General features: G+C 46.2%; 1 protein-coding gene across 17 annotated transcripts in view; it reads right to left on the bottom strand.

Annotated features, from left to right (window-relative positions):
- Positions 1 to 13,919, bottom strand: part of RIMS1 (regulating synaptic membrane exocytosis 1) — a 1,643,460-nt gene that overhangs the window by 209,335 nt on the left and 1,420,206 nt on the right. For 13 of the 17 annotated variants that reach the window (XM_069606225.1, XM_069606227.1, XM_069606239.1 and 10 more), the window contains one exon: positions 10,694 to 10,929. In XM_069606225.1, coding sequence (XP_069462326.1) covers positions 10,694 to 10,929 — 236 coding nt within the window. Of the gene's footprint in view, positions 1 to 10,693; positions 10,930 to 13,919 lie in introns of those variants that run through there. The other 4 variants (XM_069606243.1, XM_069606231.1, XM_069606233.1 and 1 more) reach the window with 2 other exon arrangements.

Genomic DNA, 13,919 nt, shown 5'->3' with positions numbered 1-13,919 from the left:
CACCATGAGTTATTAATCTTTTTCTAAACAATATTCTGGCTACAAAGGGGTGTGGTTTTCTCTCAGCACAAGGTAGAAATACTGGTTAATCCAGTTCTGCCAAGCCAGCTTGCTCTCACAGGCAGTGCCCCTCCCAGCTCCTGCCAAGAGGAAGCTACATTTTACGACTGCGGTAATAAAAACCTTTGCCTGAGTGAAGAGGGCTTTGTTCACTCTCCTGCAGAGCACAGGTAATTCAATTATCAGATAGATGGCATATCCTTAGTGTGGGCAGCAAAAGGAAGGTTGGCCTGGGAACACAGTGGTGACTCAAGTTTCACTCCTGATGGGGGTAGCTGTCAAGCAAAATCAAGTTCCTTAAGCCAGACCTTCAGCTAACTGGCAGGTTTTTTTGTTGCTTTTTAACTTAACTTGCAATTTTACACATGCAGCTAGAATGCTGATTCTAAGTGCAAAACTATGACATTTCAACAGTTACAAAGGCATGTGACACCAAACATAGGTCACTCATTTAATCTAAACATTTTCGATTTTAGTGTCTTTAAATCCAGTGCAACTAAAACTGCTGCAATCCACAGCTCAGCCAGTCTTGTTATAAACCTTGTCTTATGATCTTCATTTCCCAGATTTTGTAGGCACACAAAATTCCATTCTGCCAAATGTCTGCTGGTGTTCAGTAAATATTTTGCACATATTGCAATGTTTGAAAATAGGCATTTTGACTTGCCTTCAGGGAAACAGAGTGGTTTTAAAACGCCGGCTTTTGGATAGTGGTGAGTACTGGTACTGCACCCATTTTTGGGATTTAAGAAATGAATTCCCCACAATTCTAGGTTGCATTTGGCAATCAGCATTTCCATTCCCAATGGTTTCAGACTACTGTGCGGGTAGTCCAATGGTGGTTTTAAAGCGCTTTGAAGCTAACCGGCGCTACTGTTTTTCCTTTGGCAACCCATTTCCCTCATGGCAACCCGGCCTTTCATTCTCGCACTGGTGGGTGGCAAGTGAGGCAACCATTTTAGTGTGCGCACAAACTGCGCAGCTTTCCTGGATTTCGGCGCACATGTGGGTTTTCCGCCATCTTGAATTTTCTAAGCCCACAGCACCAAATGTGGTGGCATGATAGCTTAAACGTGGGTCAGGACACCCAACAACACACAGCAGGGGACACCCTGCAAAGCCTGCATCACCGGACGTGTTACCTTGGCCGGCGGCACCCAGCGGCCTCGGTTCTGGGAGCACCCAGGCCGAGTCTGCTGCACCAGGCCGTTATCACACGGCAAACAAAAAGCCACAGACACAAGTTGCCACTTCCTGGGGCTCTGCTTTGTTGCACTCACGCACTCTGTTGCTTGGTTATAAGTAGAAAATTAATAAAACAGCGCAGATAGCCGCAGCATAGATCCATTTATGCTGTGACTGGGCTCCTACAATGTCACGTGTGAAATGCACGTGGCACGCACCACGTGATGCTGTTAATAAAAGGGGAACGGCATCCTGTGCGCCAGTTTCATGCTAAACTCCCTGGCTCCTGTGTGTATGTCCAGTTAGCATGCAGGAGGGGGACCGGCCCTGCCGGCCCCTTTAACAACTGGTGACAAGGGGCCTCATTACACGGATGGCGGTAAGGGTTTACCAGTACCGGTAAGGGTACCAGTGCTGGTAAACACTTACTGCCTTACTACGAGGTCCCTTTGTGGGTCCCTCAATAAATAAGTGGTTTAAAATGGTCACAATAAAAATTGGGAACGGGCATGTGTTACATGCTTAAATAAGACCCAGAAAAAGCTGTGTTCCTTCCTGTCTAATATGCTTAAGCAGACCCAGTAAAAGCACTTGTCATGGCTAATCCACCTCTCTTGGACTAATAAAGTGTTATATGTATGTGACCAAAGAAACAAAACGTTATGTCTTTGGAGCTATGTTTATTGTTGTAACATGTCATTTGTTTGAAGCTATAGCTTGGCATGGGATGTTGTGACTTAGGTCCCTGCTGGGCTCGTGCAATGTCACGTGTGGAGCGCACGTGGCACACACCACGTGATGCTGTTGATAAAAGGGGCACAGCAGTTTCACACTAAACTCCCTGGTTCCTGTGTGTATGTCCAGTCAGCGTGCAGGAGTGGGTCCCACCCTGCAGGCCCCCTTAACAGTTTACAAAGTCTTTCTTCACTGCCTATTGAGGAAAAAATTAGGAAGCAGGGTGACGTGCAGCGCGCGGTATTCAAGATGAAAAACGGTACAGAAGGACGTTAACTGGGTGGGAGCTGATTCCCTAGCAGCAGGGATAAGGAAATAACAAGAGGAATGACGCGGGAGAAGCGTGGGCTTCTACTAACAAACAGTGGGTCTGAGCATGGGTACTGTTAAGTACAGTGCATCCGAGGAAGGTCAAATAAATTAACACTTGGTACATCACCGCTTTCTGTAAAGTGAGCACTATAGGCTATTTGGGAGCATACGCTCTCAGGAGGCAGAAGATCCAGTGAGATGTAAGCACGACCATTCTTACAGAGTCCTCAACAGGCCTTTCTTTGAACCATTTCCACAAATAAATGGCCCTCAAAAAGACTTTCTTTGCTTTCAAGAAAACCATATGTTGCATTCAATAAATAGTGGCTTTTTGTTTGAAATTGCAAGTTATTTGATTGCAATCATGCACCCATCACCTGTACGGAGGAGACAGCAATCTACTTGTGTCATGGTTTTGGTTGCAGCTTGCAATCCTTTGCACCTCGATAGTAGGGTTTTCATTGGCTCGAGGAAGAACACATGAGCGCTAACATACATTGTGCTCGTAATCATACAAAGTGTTTCCAGGAAGGTCTGTGGCTTAAGGCACTATTTAAGTGCCTATCTGGCCTCCATCATTATTGGGAAAGTCATACTAAATGTCAAGTAAAATGAAATCACTGGGGAAAGGGCATGAAATAACATCTAACTGCAAAGACAATTACGCTTCCCATGCCACTGTTCACATGATGCCCATGGCAGCATATGCTGTTGTTGCACTTTCGTTGCATAGTCATTTCGTATTCATTGCAGTATTATTTATGTACCTTCGTATACATTAGTACCACATTCCGACAACATTTTCAACAACCAAAATCGCCATAAAATTAGAGCCATTGAAACAACTGCATGGCTCATCCCCTCTGTAGAATGCTCAGCTCGGCTCACTGAGGTCACCCACACACATGCGCACTAAAAACAGAGGTTAATATTTTGTAAAAGATTACTACTTCTACTAAGCATAACACGTCGAATTGGGAGAAACGCAGTCATTGATTCAGATGAAAACATTTATTTTGTGTCAGCAAAGTGGGTTATTTTAGTTCTGGCTTTGTAAACATAAGGAGCTCTCCCTGGGCTATGTCAAAATGACATGTCGGTTCTGCTTTTTGCCACCAGTCCTGGGCAGCACTGCACTGGCAGGCATTTTGTTTACCATAAGGGTGTGTGTAAGTAATACAACCATCTGCATGGTGGGCTTGCGCTCGCCGGGTATTTTGTGAATTTTTAATTAAATGGAACAATGGTAGACCAACCTCATGAAAATGTATGGGGCTAATCCACACACATTTTTCCTCTGATCACACTATGCCCACACCACGACAAACGCATAGACCCGTGTACTCTGGGTGGACACAGCTCACAGGCGCAGTCAGCCCTGTCATATTTAGTTGGAATGTGACAGCCAGGAGTGCAATATGCCATCTGCAGCAAGTGGGAGGATCAAGCTTCCCCCTACCATGGCTTGCCTGATTTCAAACAAAGGCTCCATGGATCCGCCCTGCTCTTTTGTCAGGCCCTGCAGGTGATGGCAGCGATTAACATACCAATAGAGGGTACTTCAAACAGGCCCACACGGGGCCTAGCTGCAGAGGTTAACAAAGTAGACAGGAAACCCAATAACTTTTCATATGTAACTGTGTCAACCTTAAGCCAGCTCTCACCCTCAGTATCAATGACAGTGAGCTGTCATGTCTGGGACTGCTGTTTACAGTAAGCCACCCCACTAGGGGGACCCCATTCATAAGGTATGAGAATGGGTTTTGCAGGAGCCAGAGAGGCTGATCTTCCTTGCAGCATCAAGGGGGACCTGCTGCTTAAACAGGGACTACATAGAGAGGACCATCAACGAGAGAGACTCTTTTATAAACAACAGACAAGAAGATGTGTGGGACTTAGTATCACAAGGGGGTGTGGCCTGAGATCTTTCTGTTGACAGAAGGCGTAAGCAAGTGTTGTGAGCACAAGGGTTTCCTCAATTTTTTAAGGGGGCTGTGGTATGTGAGGAGAGATACAGCAGAAAAAAACGTACATATAACACTAGCTACCCACCTCTAACACACCGAAAGGTGGCTACTTGTCAAAAATTTACCTCACAGTAGGAATTTCATAGGATTATATATCCCACCATAGACAAAGAAATGTGTTTAGCATATTTTAATTATTATATCAAACAACATGGTAAAACATAAAAAACATATTTCCAGCGTTCGTTATAAACACAAATGGGCGGAAGAAGCAGACACCAAAACATTTGCAATGTACAATTTGCTTGATGTTAGTAATGGTGTATTTTGATCACATTTTCAATTATACAACAACATGGTATAATATACCATGTTGTTGTATAATTGAAAATGTTGTTGACAGAAGGCTTCCGCCATTTTAGATCTGGGGCACACCTTGTTCCTGATTTCACACTTTTAACCTTTCTGGTCCTCACGCATACAGGAGATTGTTGGTAGGGACCCCAGGATTGGTTCATTAGGTAGGCTTAGCCTCCACCAATCACTGCGGCAGACTTGGCTTTGAAAGTGGGCTGGAGCCCTTCTTTAGGCAGATTATCTGAAAACTTAGCAAGAAGCAGCAAGCGCTCAACATTGGACTGAAGGTGCTGTCTGCCGTACAGCTTCCGACAGTGAAGGAAGGGCAGGATCTTCAAAGAGGGAAGCAATATCCCTCTGCTAAACATCTCACAGGGAACAGGGAGATAAAGAACTCAGGAGACCCTCCAGATGCTCTAGAAAAGGTACCCAGTCAGCACACAGCGTGCCCTGCTGGGCTCTGCAGCAAGCGTCCTGGACAGGATGTGCCAGAAGGTCTCTGAACATAACTACCAAGGACAAGGCAGCTGCCTGCAGCACACTACACAGCTGTGGGCCGACACAAGCCCATTGAAGAAGCTGGGAGAAGTGCCTTGTCGAGCATCTACGAATGTCCGCCTTAAACGACATTTTCGAGCCAGCCAAGTTCCTCGATCTGCAACTGACGGCAACGCTGACCATTGTCAAGCTGCTGTCTCTTAAAGACATCCGAGATGTCTGGACCAGTGCTTCAGAAACGCTGAACAGCACTGAGACGATTCCGGACCCTGAGCCTCCCTGTAAACCAGCCTGGAGCCATTCATCCAGCTTTGCTCGCTGAACCGTCTTGATGCCTGATACCCACAGCTGACTCATGTCTCAAACTCTGACTCCACTCTGTTGAGCACCAAAAACACCTACAGCACAAGGTATATTGTGGTTCTGTCGCCCTGGTCCTTCCCAGAAGGCCCCTAGAGACATTTTAGACCCATTGCTCCCTTTGTGCTGAAGCCAAGAAACCTTAAACTGTTCCGATTATTATTTCAAAAAAGATAGCAGGCACTCCTCTCCAGAAAGAACATGGCATGATAACCTGTTCTGTTGTGATTATTAACTATACAGACTACTAACTATACGGACTATACAGAATGTCAGTATCCAGAGTGTATCCCTTTTCCTTCTTTGAAACTGTCTGTCCTCTGCATTCCTTTACAGGATGGGTTGTATTTCGTAGTGTTGCTAGAGCTGTCTGTTGTGATATAAATGAAGTAGATATTGTTGATACAACCTTGACTGGACAGTCCCTTTTATCATTGGTTACAACTGTATTTTCACAGTGTTGCAACTAGCCCAATGATTCATGACCTTTCAAAGATAAGCCTGCCGTTCTGTCCACATTAACAAAATTGCACAAGAAGGTTTATATGCTGCTTGTTATTCCAATCTGTTCAGATCCCTTCTGATCTATTAGAGGTGTAGGGCTGATTGATGGTTTAGAAACCGATATTCACCCGTGGACCAATGGTACCCCAGAAGTTGATTCGTCACAAGGTGATTATGAATCTAATTTTAGCTCCCTGCACCTTTATTTCAGCCATATATTAATGATATGCATCTGACACCAATGCCCTTTATTTAATACAGTTCACGAGACTCAATTCACTCACAAAGAAGCTCTTGTCGGAGGCCCAGTCGGACACCTGTCAAAGGTGCACGTGCGCCACGACACTTACAACCGTAATGCTGAAAAAATGGTTACTGAGTGAAAATGTCTTCTTTGGGGGTCGAATGTAGAAAAGATCTATTTAGAAAGACTTCTGTGAGAATGCTGAGAGCCGTCTTTCTAAATCGAAGTGTCATGCCCCTGCCTTACACGAGTGCCCGGCTGCCCGCATGGACTGGCAGGTGCGAGCCAGGCGAGGCAAGTCTCCGGAGTTAGAGGTAAGTGTTTTGTGTGTATGTGTGTGTGTGTATGTGTGAGTGTCTGTCAGAGGGAGGAGAGGGAATGTTTGTGGTGGGAAAGGGAGGCAGTGGGTGGAGGAGTGATACATGTCACTGTGTGTACGTGTATGTGTCAGTCATTGGGGTTAAGGGAGAATGCGTTGAGTGGGGGCGGGGGGCGGGGGGGAGGAAAGTGGCTGGTTCAGGGGTGGAAACTCCCGATTACTAAGAAATCCTGACAGCGTGCGAGAGGATGGGGTTGGGGATCGACTTCCCACCAGAATGTGATGATTCGGGATTTTGAAGGCAAGAAAAAAAAATAGGTGTGTTCTGCCTTAAAAATGCGGAAATATGTAGAACCGAGCTATGACCCGGGGCTCCATGTTCAGCAGGCACGCCAGGGGTCCAGGTCACCCCACACAAAACCTTTACAAAAGAATGACTAAACATAGGCTTGTTAATCCACTACGTGCACATACACTGCCCTGGGTAGATGGAGGGGGTTTGAGGTAGGCATTCACATGACAGAGGGAATACATAGACACGACAGAAGAGGCAATCTGTCCCTTCTATTAGAACGACTCTAGAACTAGGTGCCATGATACACAAGTAAGAGGCGGGAGAGGCTCAACAGACACTAACATATTTGTTCCCAAAAGGAGGCGCTAGCACATGGACCTTCATCAGCAGTGGCTCTGTAGAGAAAGCAAAGTCGCAACTCGGGTATACTTAGAACATACATGCAGCATCTGGAGCTTAAGTGTATGCACAGAGGACAAGTCTGAAACTTTAGAGTAGGAAGGCCAAGCAGGGACTGCCGCTTTGTAAAATTCACAGCATGCAGGCGCTGTATTTTTCATATCTTGACCCACATCTGGGCTTTGCTGCAGGGTAGGGAGAGCAAGCCTCCTACTCCTCCACCTGCCCCCTCTGCCGGTTTTCGAGCAGGCAAGGACTGCAGGCGCTGCAGCTTTACAGTTGGTAGGAAAGACACGCTCTACAGCTTTACAGTAGGTAGGAAAGACACGCTCTACAGCTTTAGAGTAGGCAGGATAGACTAGAAGACCCCGGCATTTTATCTCCTGTCAAAATCGGTTTCTGTGCATCTACAAAAAATGTGCACAGTCTCAGGAGTCAAATAATGGCCCTTCTACACTGCTAGCGTCTGAAATGAAGGCTGCCCATTCAGCCATGGAATGCGACACTGCACACCGGATCGTGATGAAGTGTGCACTCAAGTCCGCTTCACTTTAGGGAAGTCATTATAAGTTACAAATACATCTTCGCACCAAATAGAATGACGCGTGAAGTCTGCATTCACCATTCACAGCGCATTGAAACTATAATAATGGTAACATGGCGCTATACAGATGACCAGTACAATACAATTAGAGTAGGGAAGGTTTTGTTTGGATGCAGGGGACTCGTGTTGTGCAATGCCACCATGGAACATCGTAGGGCAGGGAGCAACATATTCAGTGATTGCTAAAACTAAACACCTGGCCTATTGCTACCTGGCGCCATGGAATGGTTGCCGGGCGCTTGTTAACGAATGTGGATTGATGCGATCATGATGCAGGATTTATTTATTTATTTTGTATCGCGCCGCAGGCCTCAGGGCGCACATAAAACACAGACAGGACACACAACATGCAGAATCATAGAAATGCTATGGTCAGGACATTCATTCAAATCAAGCATCTGCCTCCTTGGAGGCGTCTTGGCGCTAGGACAAGCACCAACACACTGAACTTCATCAATCTCCAACACGCAGGCTAGACAGGTGGACCCTGCCACACACATACACCTATTGCTTTAAAGCAAGTGTCAAGGGTAGGTCGATCCAGAGGAACGGTGGCTCTCGGGTGCACAGCTCCAAAGTTCATGCGCAGGGAGGACACTGCGATCCTCGGCTTGCAATATTTGTTGTAGAATAAGTACATTTACCAAAAACAGGATTTACAGCGCACCATGGCTGATTCACAGGCAAACACGCATACATATAAATACCCATCTCCTAAACCTACAGTTGACCTTAAACTGAAAACACTTAAGCAAAATAGTAAATAGCACAGGCCAAAAGAGGGCCACCTATTTTGTCCATTCAGCCTGAGCAGCCGCACAGATGAAAGCATATATATAACTGGGGTGTGTACCTGGCCACCCCCAAGCCCAGGCGCTGGTAAATGTAGGGGTGCAGTTCATGGAACGCTAACTGGCCAAAGAGGGCATTAATAGTCTTGAACTACTCCAGCGACACTCTCCCTAAAACAACCCAGAGGCTGTTCAAACCCCCCCCCCATCCCACTGATTGCATTCTCAACCCAGCCAGTACGAAAATCTAGAGGGGTGTCAACCCCATACTTTCCTGTAAGCCACTGTTGCCAAGCGAAAAAGCTGACCCTAGCACAATTCACTTGGAAAGGGAAGGCACCTTAAACAAGGTTTGTGTTGTCCTTACCATTCCCCTGCCATGGCTCTACCCGAATGAATTTTGGGAGAGCTGTCACCACGCTGGAATTCGGGTACATTAAGGAGTGCAAACATACTTGACTACATATTGGTTCACGGGTTCCTGGCAATGAGTCCTTCAGAAGAGCATTGGTAACAATATCAGTAGATCTTTGCCAAGTAAAAATACTCCATTTAGCAATCCATAAACTCCCACTCAATGCCCTGGAACACGTGACATCTGTCTCTCTTTAAACAAGTTCTCGGGAGGAAGAAAAGAACAGAACTTGCTGAGTCAAGATGATTAGAGCCCCCATTGGGAAGCGGTCTCTTCAACTCGGATTAGTCGGAAGGAATATTAATGGCCTATTAATATTCCAGGCTACTTAGAATTACAATGACTACCAATTCCTGATTCCACTGAAGCTCTGGTTTGACCCAAATGCATATTTTAGTGTGCGGCTCCCCGCTGCAGAGCCGCGCTGTGAGGGTACACCGAATACCGGCGATAATCTTTTTAGAAACGGCCAGAAATATCATCACAGATCTCCCTGCTTCAGTAAGGACCATACCTTTGAATAAAGTAAGGAAAATACCTGACGCTGAAGCAATTGCATAGATAATTGCTACTCACCGTCCCCGTTGGATGGCCGTGGTCCTAAAGCGAAAGCACTGACTTGTGCTTGACTCAGTAACAGTTTATTGTATTTTTGTTCCGAGGGACATCCTACTTTTTTACCCTCCTTTCTTCTTCCAACGTGCCCTCTCATGCTGCAGGCAAGAGATGTCAGGCTCTTGAGATCTGTGCAAGAAGCACAAAGACCCGAGACGCAAAAGCACAGGGATGGGCTATCATGCAACTCTATGTACTGGGTCAGAGCCATTGACCTATATTTGGGGATGCTTTTCAAAGCAAATGCACTTCTCTTTCTTTGTCTGCACAAAACCTTCAATACAGCCATGCACAAGACAGCAAGATGGTTGGTATCATTGAGCCCTGAAGGTTCCAGAAGACTTCATCATAAATATTTGAACACACTTAACATTTCCCAACACTGAGTTTCAAAAATAAAAATAAATTGCCATAAGAGACTCAACATAAAGGTATGTGTTGAGTTAGCAACACTGGAGTACAGTATCATGAACAGATGCGGTGCGGTAAATCAACATATGATATTGCGTGATTGGACAAGTGACCTACAAATTCCAGAGAGACAGACACAGCAAGGATGAAATACAAAGCAAGCGCACACACGTGCGCGCGCACGCACGCACACACACACACAAATTCTGTGCATGTAGGTTGGAAGGAAGGACTAGGCACCACCCAAACCCTAGACACCTTGGGGTCACATTTTGATAAGAACCCACGAGACCCAAGGGGTTAAGAAGGCTGGAGCAGTGCTTTGGGAGGAGCCAAATCTGTTATCCAGCTATAAACATAAACACATATCTGGAAACATATATAATGACACCTGTAATACAATTATTTAGAGAGACACGTGCATATTTAGAAATATAGGAAAATGATGTAGCAGTAATATGGATACTAGGAGAAGGTGGGAGGTGCCAATATTTAAGACAAGTGGACAGAATCCTCTTGGGGCGGCTAAGAACAGGCACGGCCTAGTAGACAGCGGGCGCGACCCGCTCCTGGTACTCACAGTTCGGCTCCTGTAAAGCGAGGGGTTACCAACATCACTTACCTGTTTGGCTCAGCTGGGATGTGCTTCGGCTCCTCCGGGATACTATGGCTACCACTTTGGCACTCAAGCTCGACCGCCTCTTCTTCCCACCTGATCCGACTGTGCCGACGGCGGTGTCCGATTGGCTTCCATCGTTATGCTCCAGCTTGTAAATCTCGCCACTCACACTTGTGCTCTTTGTGATGGTTCTCCCTGAAGTTCCCATCCGTCTGCTTTGCATTTTAGGGGTAAACGAACTACAGTTACGAAGTAAAAATATACATGTGCATATCAATTAGCGTATGCAAATCAGTATCCAGAATGCTTAAGGCAGTGATTAAAATTGAAATATAAAGATGAACTAGATAATGCATAAAAGAGAATCCTACTTTTTAAAACGTGTTTATTCATTCCAGTGAAATCAGTAATTGCACGTTCTGTTGCAAAAGTATGTCCCTGCTGTGTCCCCAACCGCAAGCAGACAAAACATGCATGACTGTATGACTTTATACATAGGAAAATACATGTAAATGAGCATACATATAGGTTTATAGTGATATGTCTATGGTACTCACAGAACATTGCATGAATACACATACGTTGTAGTGTATCCATGAATGCACATGCATGGCTTGTCTTATTTCTCAGTAAACAGTATGGTTCTTACCCAAGCACGCTCATACAACGCTACACACTATTTAGCAGAATATTTGAAGACACATAGTATACTATATGTAATGCTGTCGGAATAAGCTGCTCTTATGTTCATGCATAATAAACAGTCCTGGACAAATTGATTTGGTCAAACTCAGTATTAGCTGATAAATGGAGTTCACTAAAGTTACAAATTACTGCAAGTTTGCTGACGAATTTGCAAGACAGCGAGAACATATTGCACTAAACAGCAGGGCGTAAGTTTCTTGGGGCAGGATGACCTATTTCTGGCCTTTCACATAGTTTTCATGTACACCTCTTCTGTCAGATGTATGTGCAAGGAGCTCATTTCTTATACCAATTGGCAATAAAAAGAACGCTTTTTATAGGGTCATGGATTTTCACCCATATGATAGATCTGAGTGCGATCTACAGGTGGCATCTTGGGAGGCTCACCAAATCACCTCTTGGTACCTTAAAAATAGTTGGACATGTTGCCAAACTGTGTACCAACTATAGCAACTTGAGCTGGATAAATGTGCTGTTCCTGTCTAGCTGCAACCTGCGTCTTGGCTTTAGGTCCAGCTGTTGACAGAGCTATAGGTCAGCTATATTGCAGACTCTAACTGAATTGCAGCTTCAAGCTTTAATGATGGTTTATTCTTTCCTAGTTTATTCACAACAAGAAGAGGAAAGGCTGCATGAATCATCGTGGAATATTAACCAGTTAGCTGTCTGCAGCAGGCACCATACCCCGCTGCGACATCCGTACTGAAAGTAGAACTTGTGACCTGACGTGTGATGAGTGTTGGGGCCTGGTCCAGGTCAGGCCCTCAGAGCGAGGAATAAATGGACAAGGACACAGGTCTGCCACTTAATGGGTCCCCGCTCCAACTGGCGCATGCGCCACACGGGGACACGCCTTGATTAGGCGAACACACGTGACTGCAGGATGAAGTCATCTTAAAGGGACACACCACATGGCGGTCCAGCATACAACAAAATCCTTATATCAGATTTCTCCATACGTCACTTTCATACAAATATACGTTCTTACCAAATCTCATAGAGCATGTTTAATACATAAGAAATGCGTTGCCCCAGAGACACACCAAATGAAACGTTTAAAAATTGGCCTCTATCTAAACGCGCTCCAGTGGAGCAGAGAATCTGGTTGCAGCACTGATGGACCCTTCCTCTGGATAGCACACTTCCGGGTTGGGAATATACAAAAGGGAGACCCATGGATGTGTTTGCTTATCTTTGAGGGGAGCGCATTCGCTATAACTCGTAGCAAAATGCCCTGAACAATTGCAGCCTCGTTTAGGTCAGCGAGCTGGATACTGTGATGTCCACGTGACTGCAGTCACGTGGGCAAGTAAATAAATACGAGCGCGGAGCCCCCCATAAGGCATCCCGACAGATCTCCACAAGACGAACCTGGCGCTGTATGCAGATGATGTTGCAGTAATCTCCCAGTCTTTCAGCGAAAAGGAAGTGGCGAAGAACCTGCAAGCTTCATTGGATACCATCGCAAAGTGGTACAGCGACTGGCGGATAGAACTCAACACCAGCAAGACAACTGCAACGCTGTTCACCAGAAAGAAGATCAAGGAGCACCCACACATCAGCCTCAACGGGGAGACCATCAAATGGGAGAGCAGCAGCCGCTACCTTGGTGTGACCCTGGACAGCAAACTCAACTGGGAAAGCCACATCGAGAATACTCAGCAGAAGGCAACAGGAAAGATGGCAGCGCTGTACCCACTCCTGAAGAGCAAGTCCATGCCCCTCCGGACAAAGATCAACGTCTACAAGGCGATCATCAGACCAACCCTGACTTATGCCTCACCAGCATGGATGACCTGCCATGAGCGACACCGGAAGAGTCTTCAGATAGTCCAGAACAAGGCCCTGCGGATATCATCTGGAGCTCCAATCTTCACAAGGATAGCAGACCTTCACAGAGACCTGGACATCGAGATGTTGGATGAACATCTAGCGAATCTGAGTAAGAACTTCTGCCAAGAACTGGATCAGAACCCGAACCCTCTGATCAGAAGACTCACTGCCACCACTGCAAACCCCTTCGACCGCTACCCGCGGCCCATCACTGCGAAGATCCAGTGAAACCAGCCCTACTGTGACAAGACCACACAGACCAAGAAGAATACAAACCCACGACTACACACTCAACCCGAGAAGATGGAGTAATGAGGCTCAAGCCTCGGTATCCAAAAAATCACCGCTGATGGATAAAAATCTATCAGCAAGAAGAAGAACAAGCGCCCATAAGGCAGTTCCCGCTCCGACACACCCACACACTGTGTCCGTGTCTTTGACCGCGCTGCGCACGCACCATCCAGCTAGGCCTGTCCCCCGCTGCATCACACTGGCGGAAAAGAAAAGAAAGCAGCAAGCAGTCACGCTCCCCCAGCAGCCCAGGCTGAGGTACTCGCGCCGGGCAGTGAAGCCAGGGAGCAAAGAAAAAAAAAAAAAAACAAACAAGCCTGTCGCTGCGGGCTTACAAGTAAGTGCAACACCCCGCCCGCACCCCCGCCAATGGCCACAATTAATTAAGGGAGCCTTGGCC

The sequence above is a fragment of the Ambystoma mexicanum genome, chromosome 4p, assembly GCF_040938575.1.
Source record: "Ambystoma mexicanum isolate Mex_15411 chromosome 4p, UKY_AmexF1_1, whole genome shotgun sequence".
NCBI lineage: Eukaryota > Metazoa > Chordata > Amphibia > Caudata > Ambystomatidae > Ambystoma > Ambystoma mexicanum.
The sequence above is the reverse complement of the archived record's forward strand: the minus strand, read 5'-3'. Positions and strand labels throughout refer to the sequence as shown.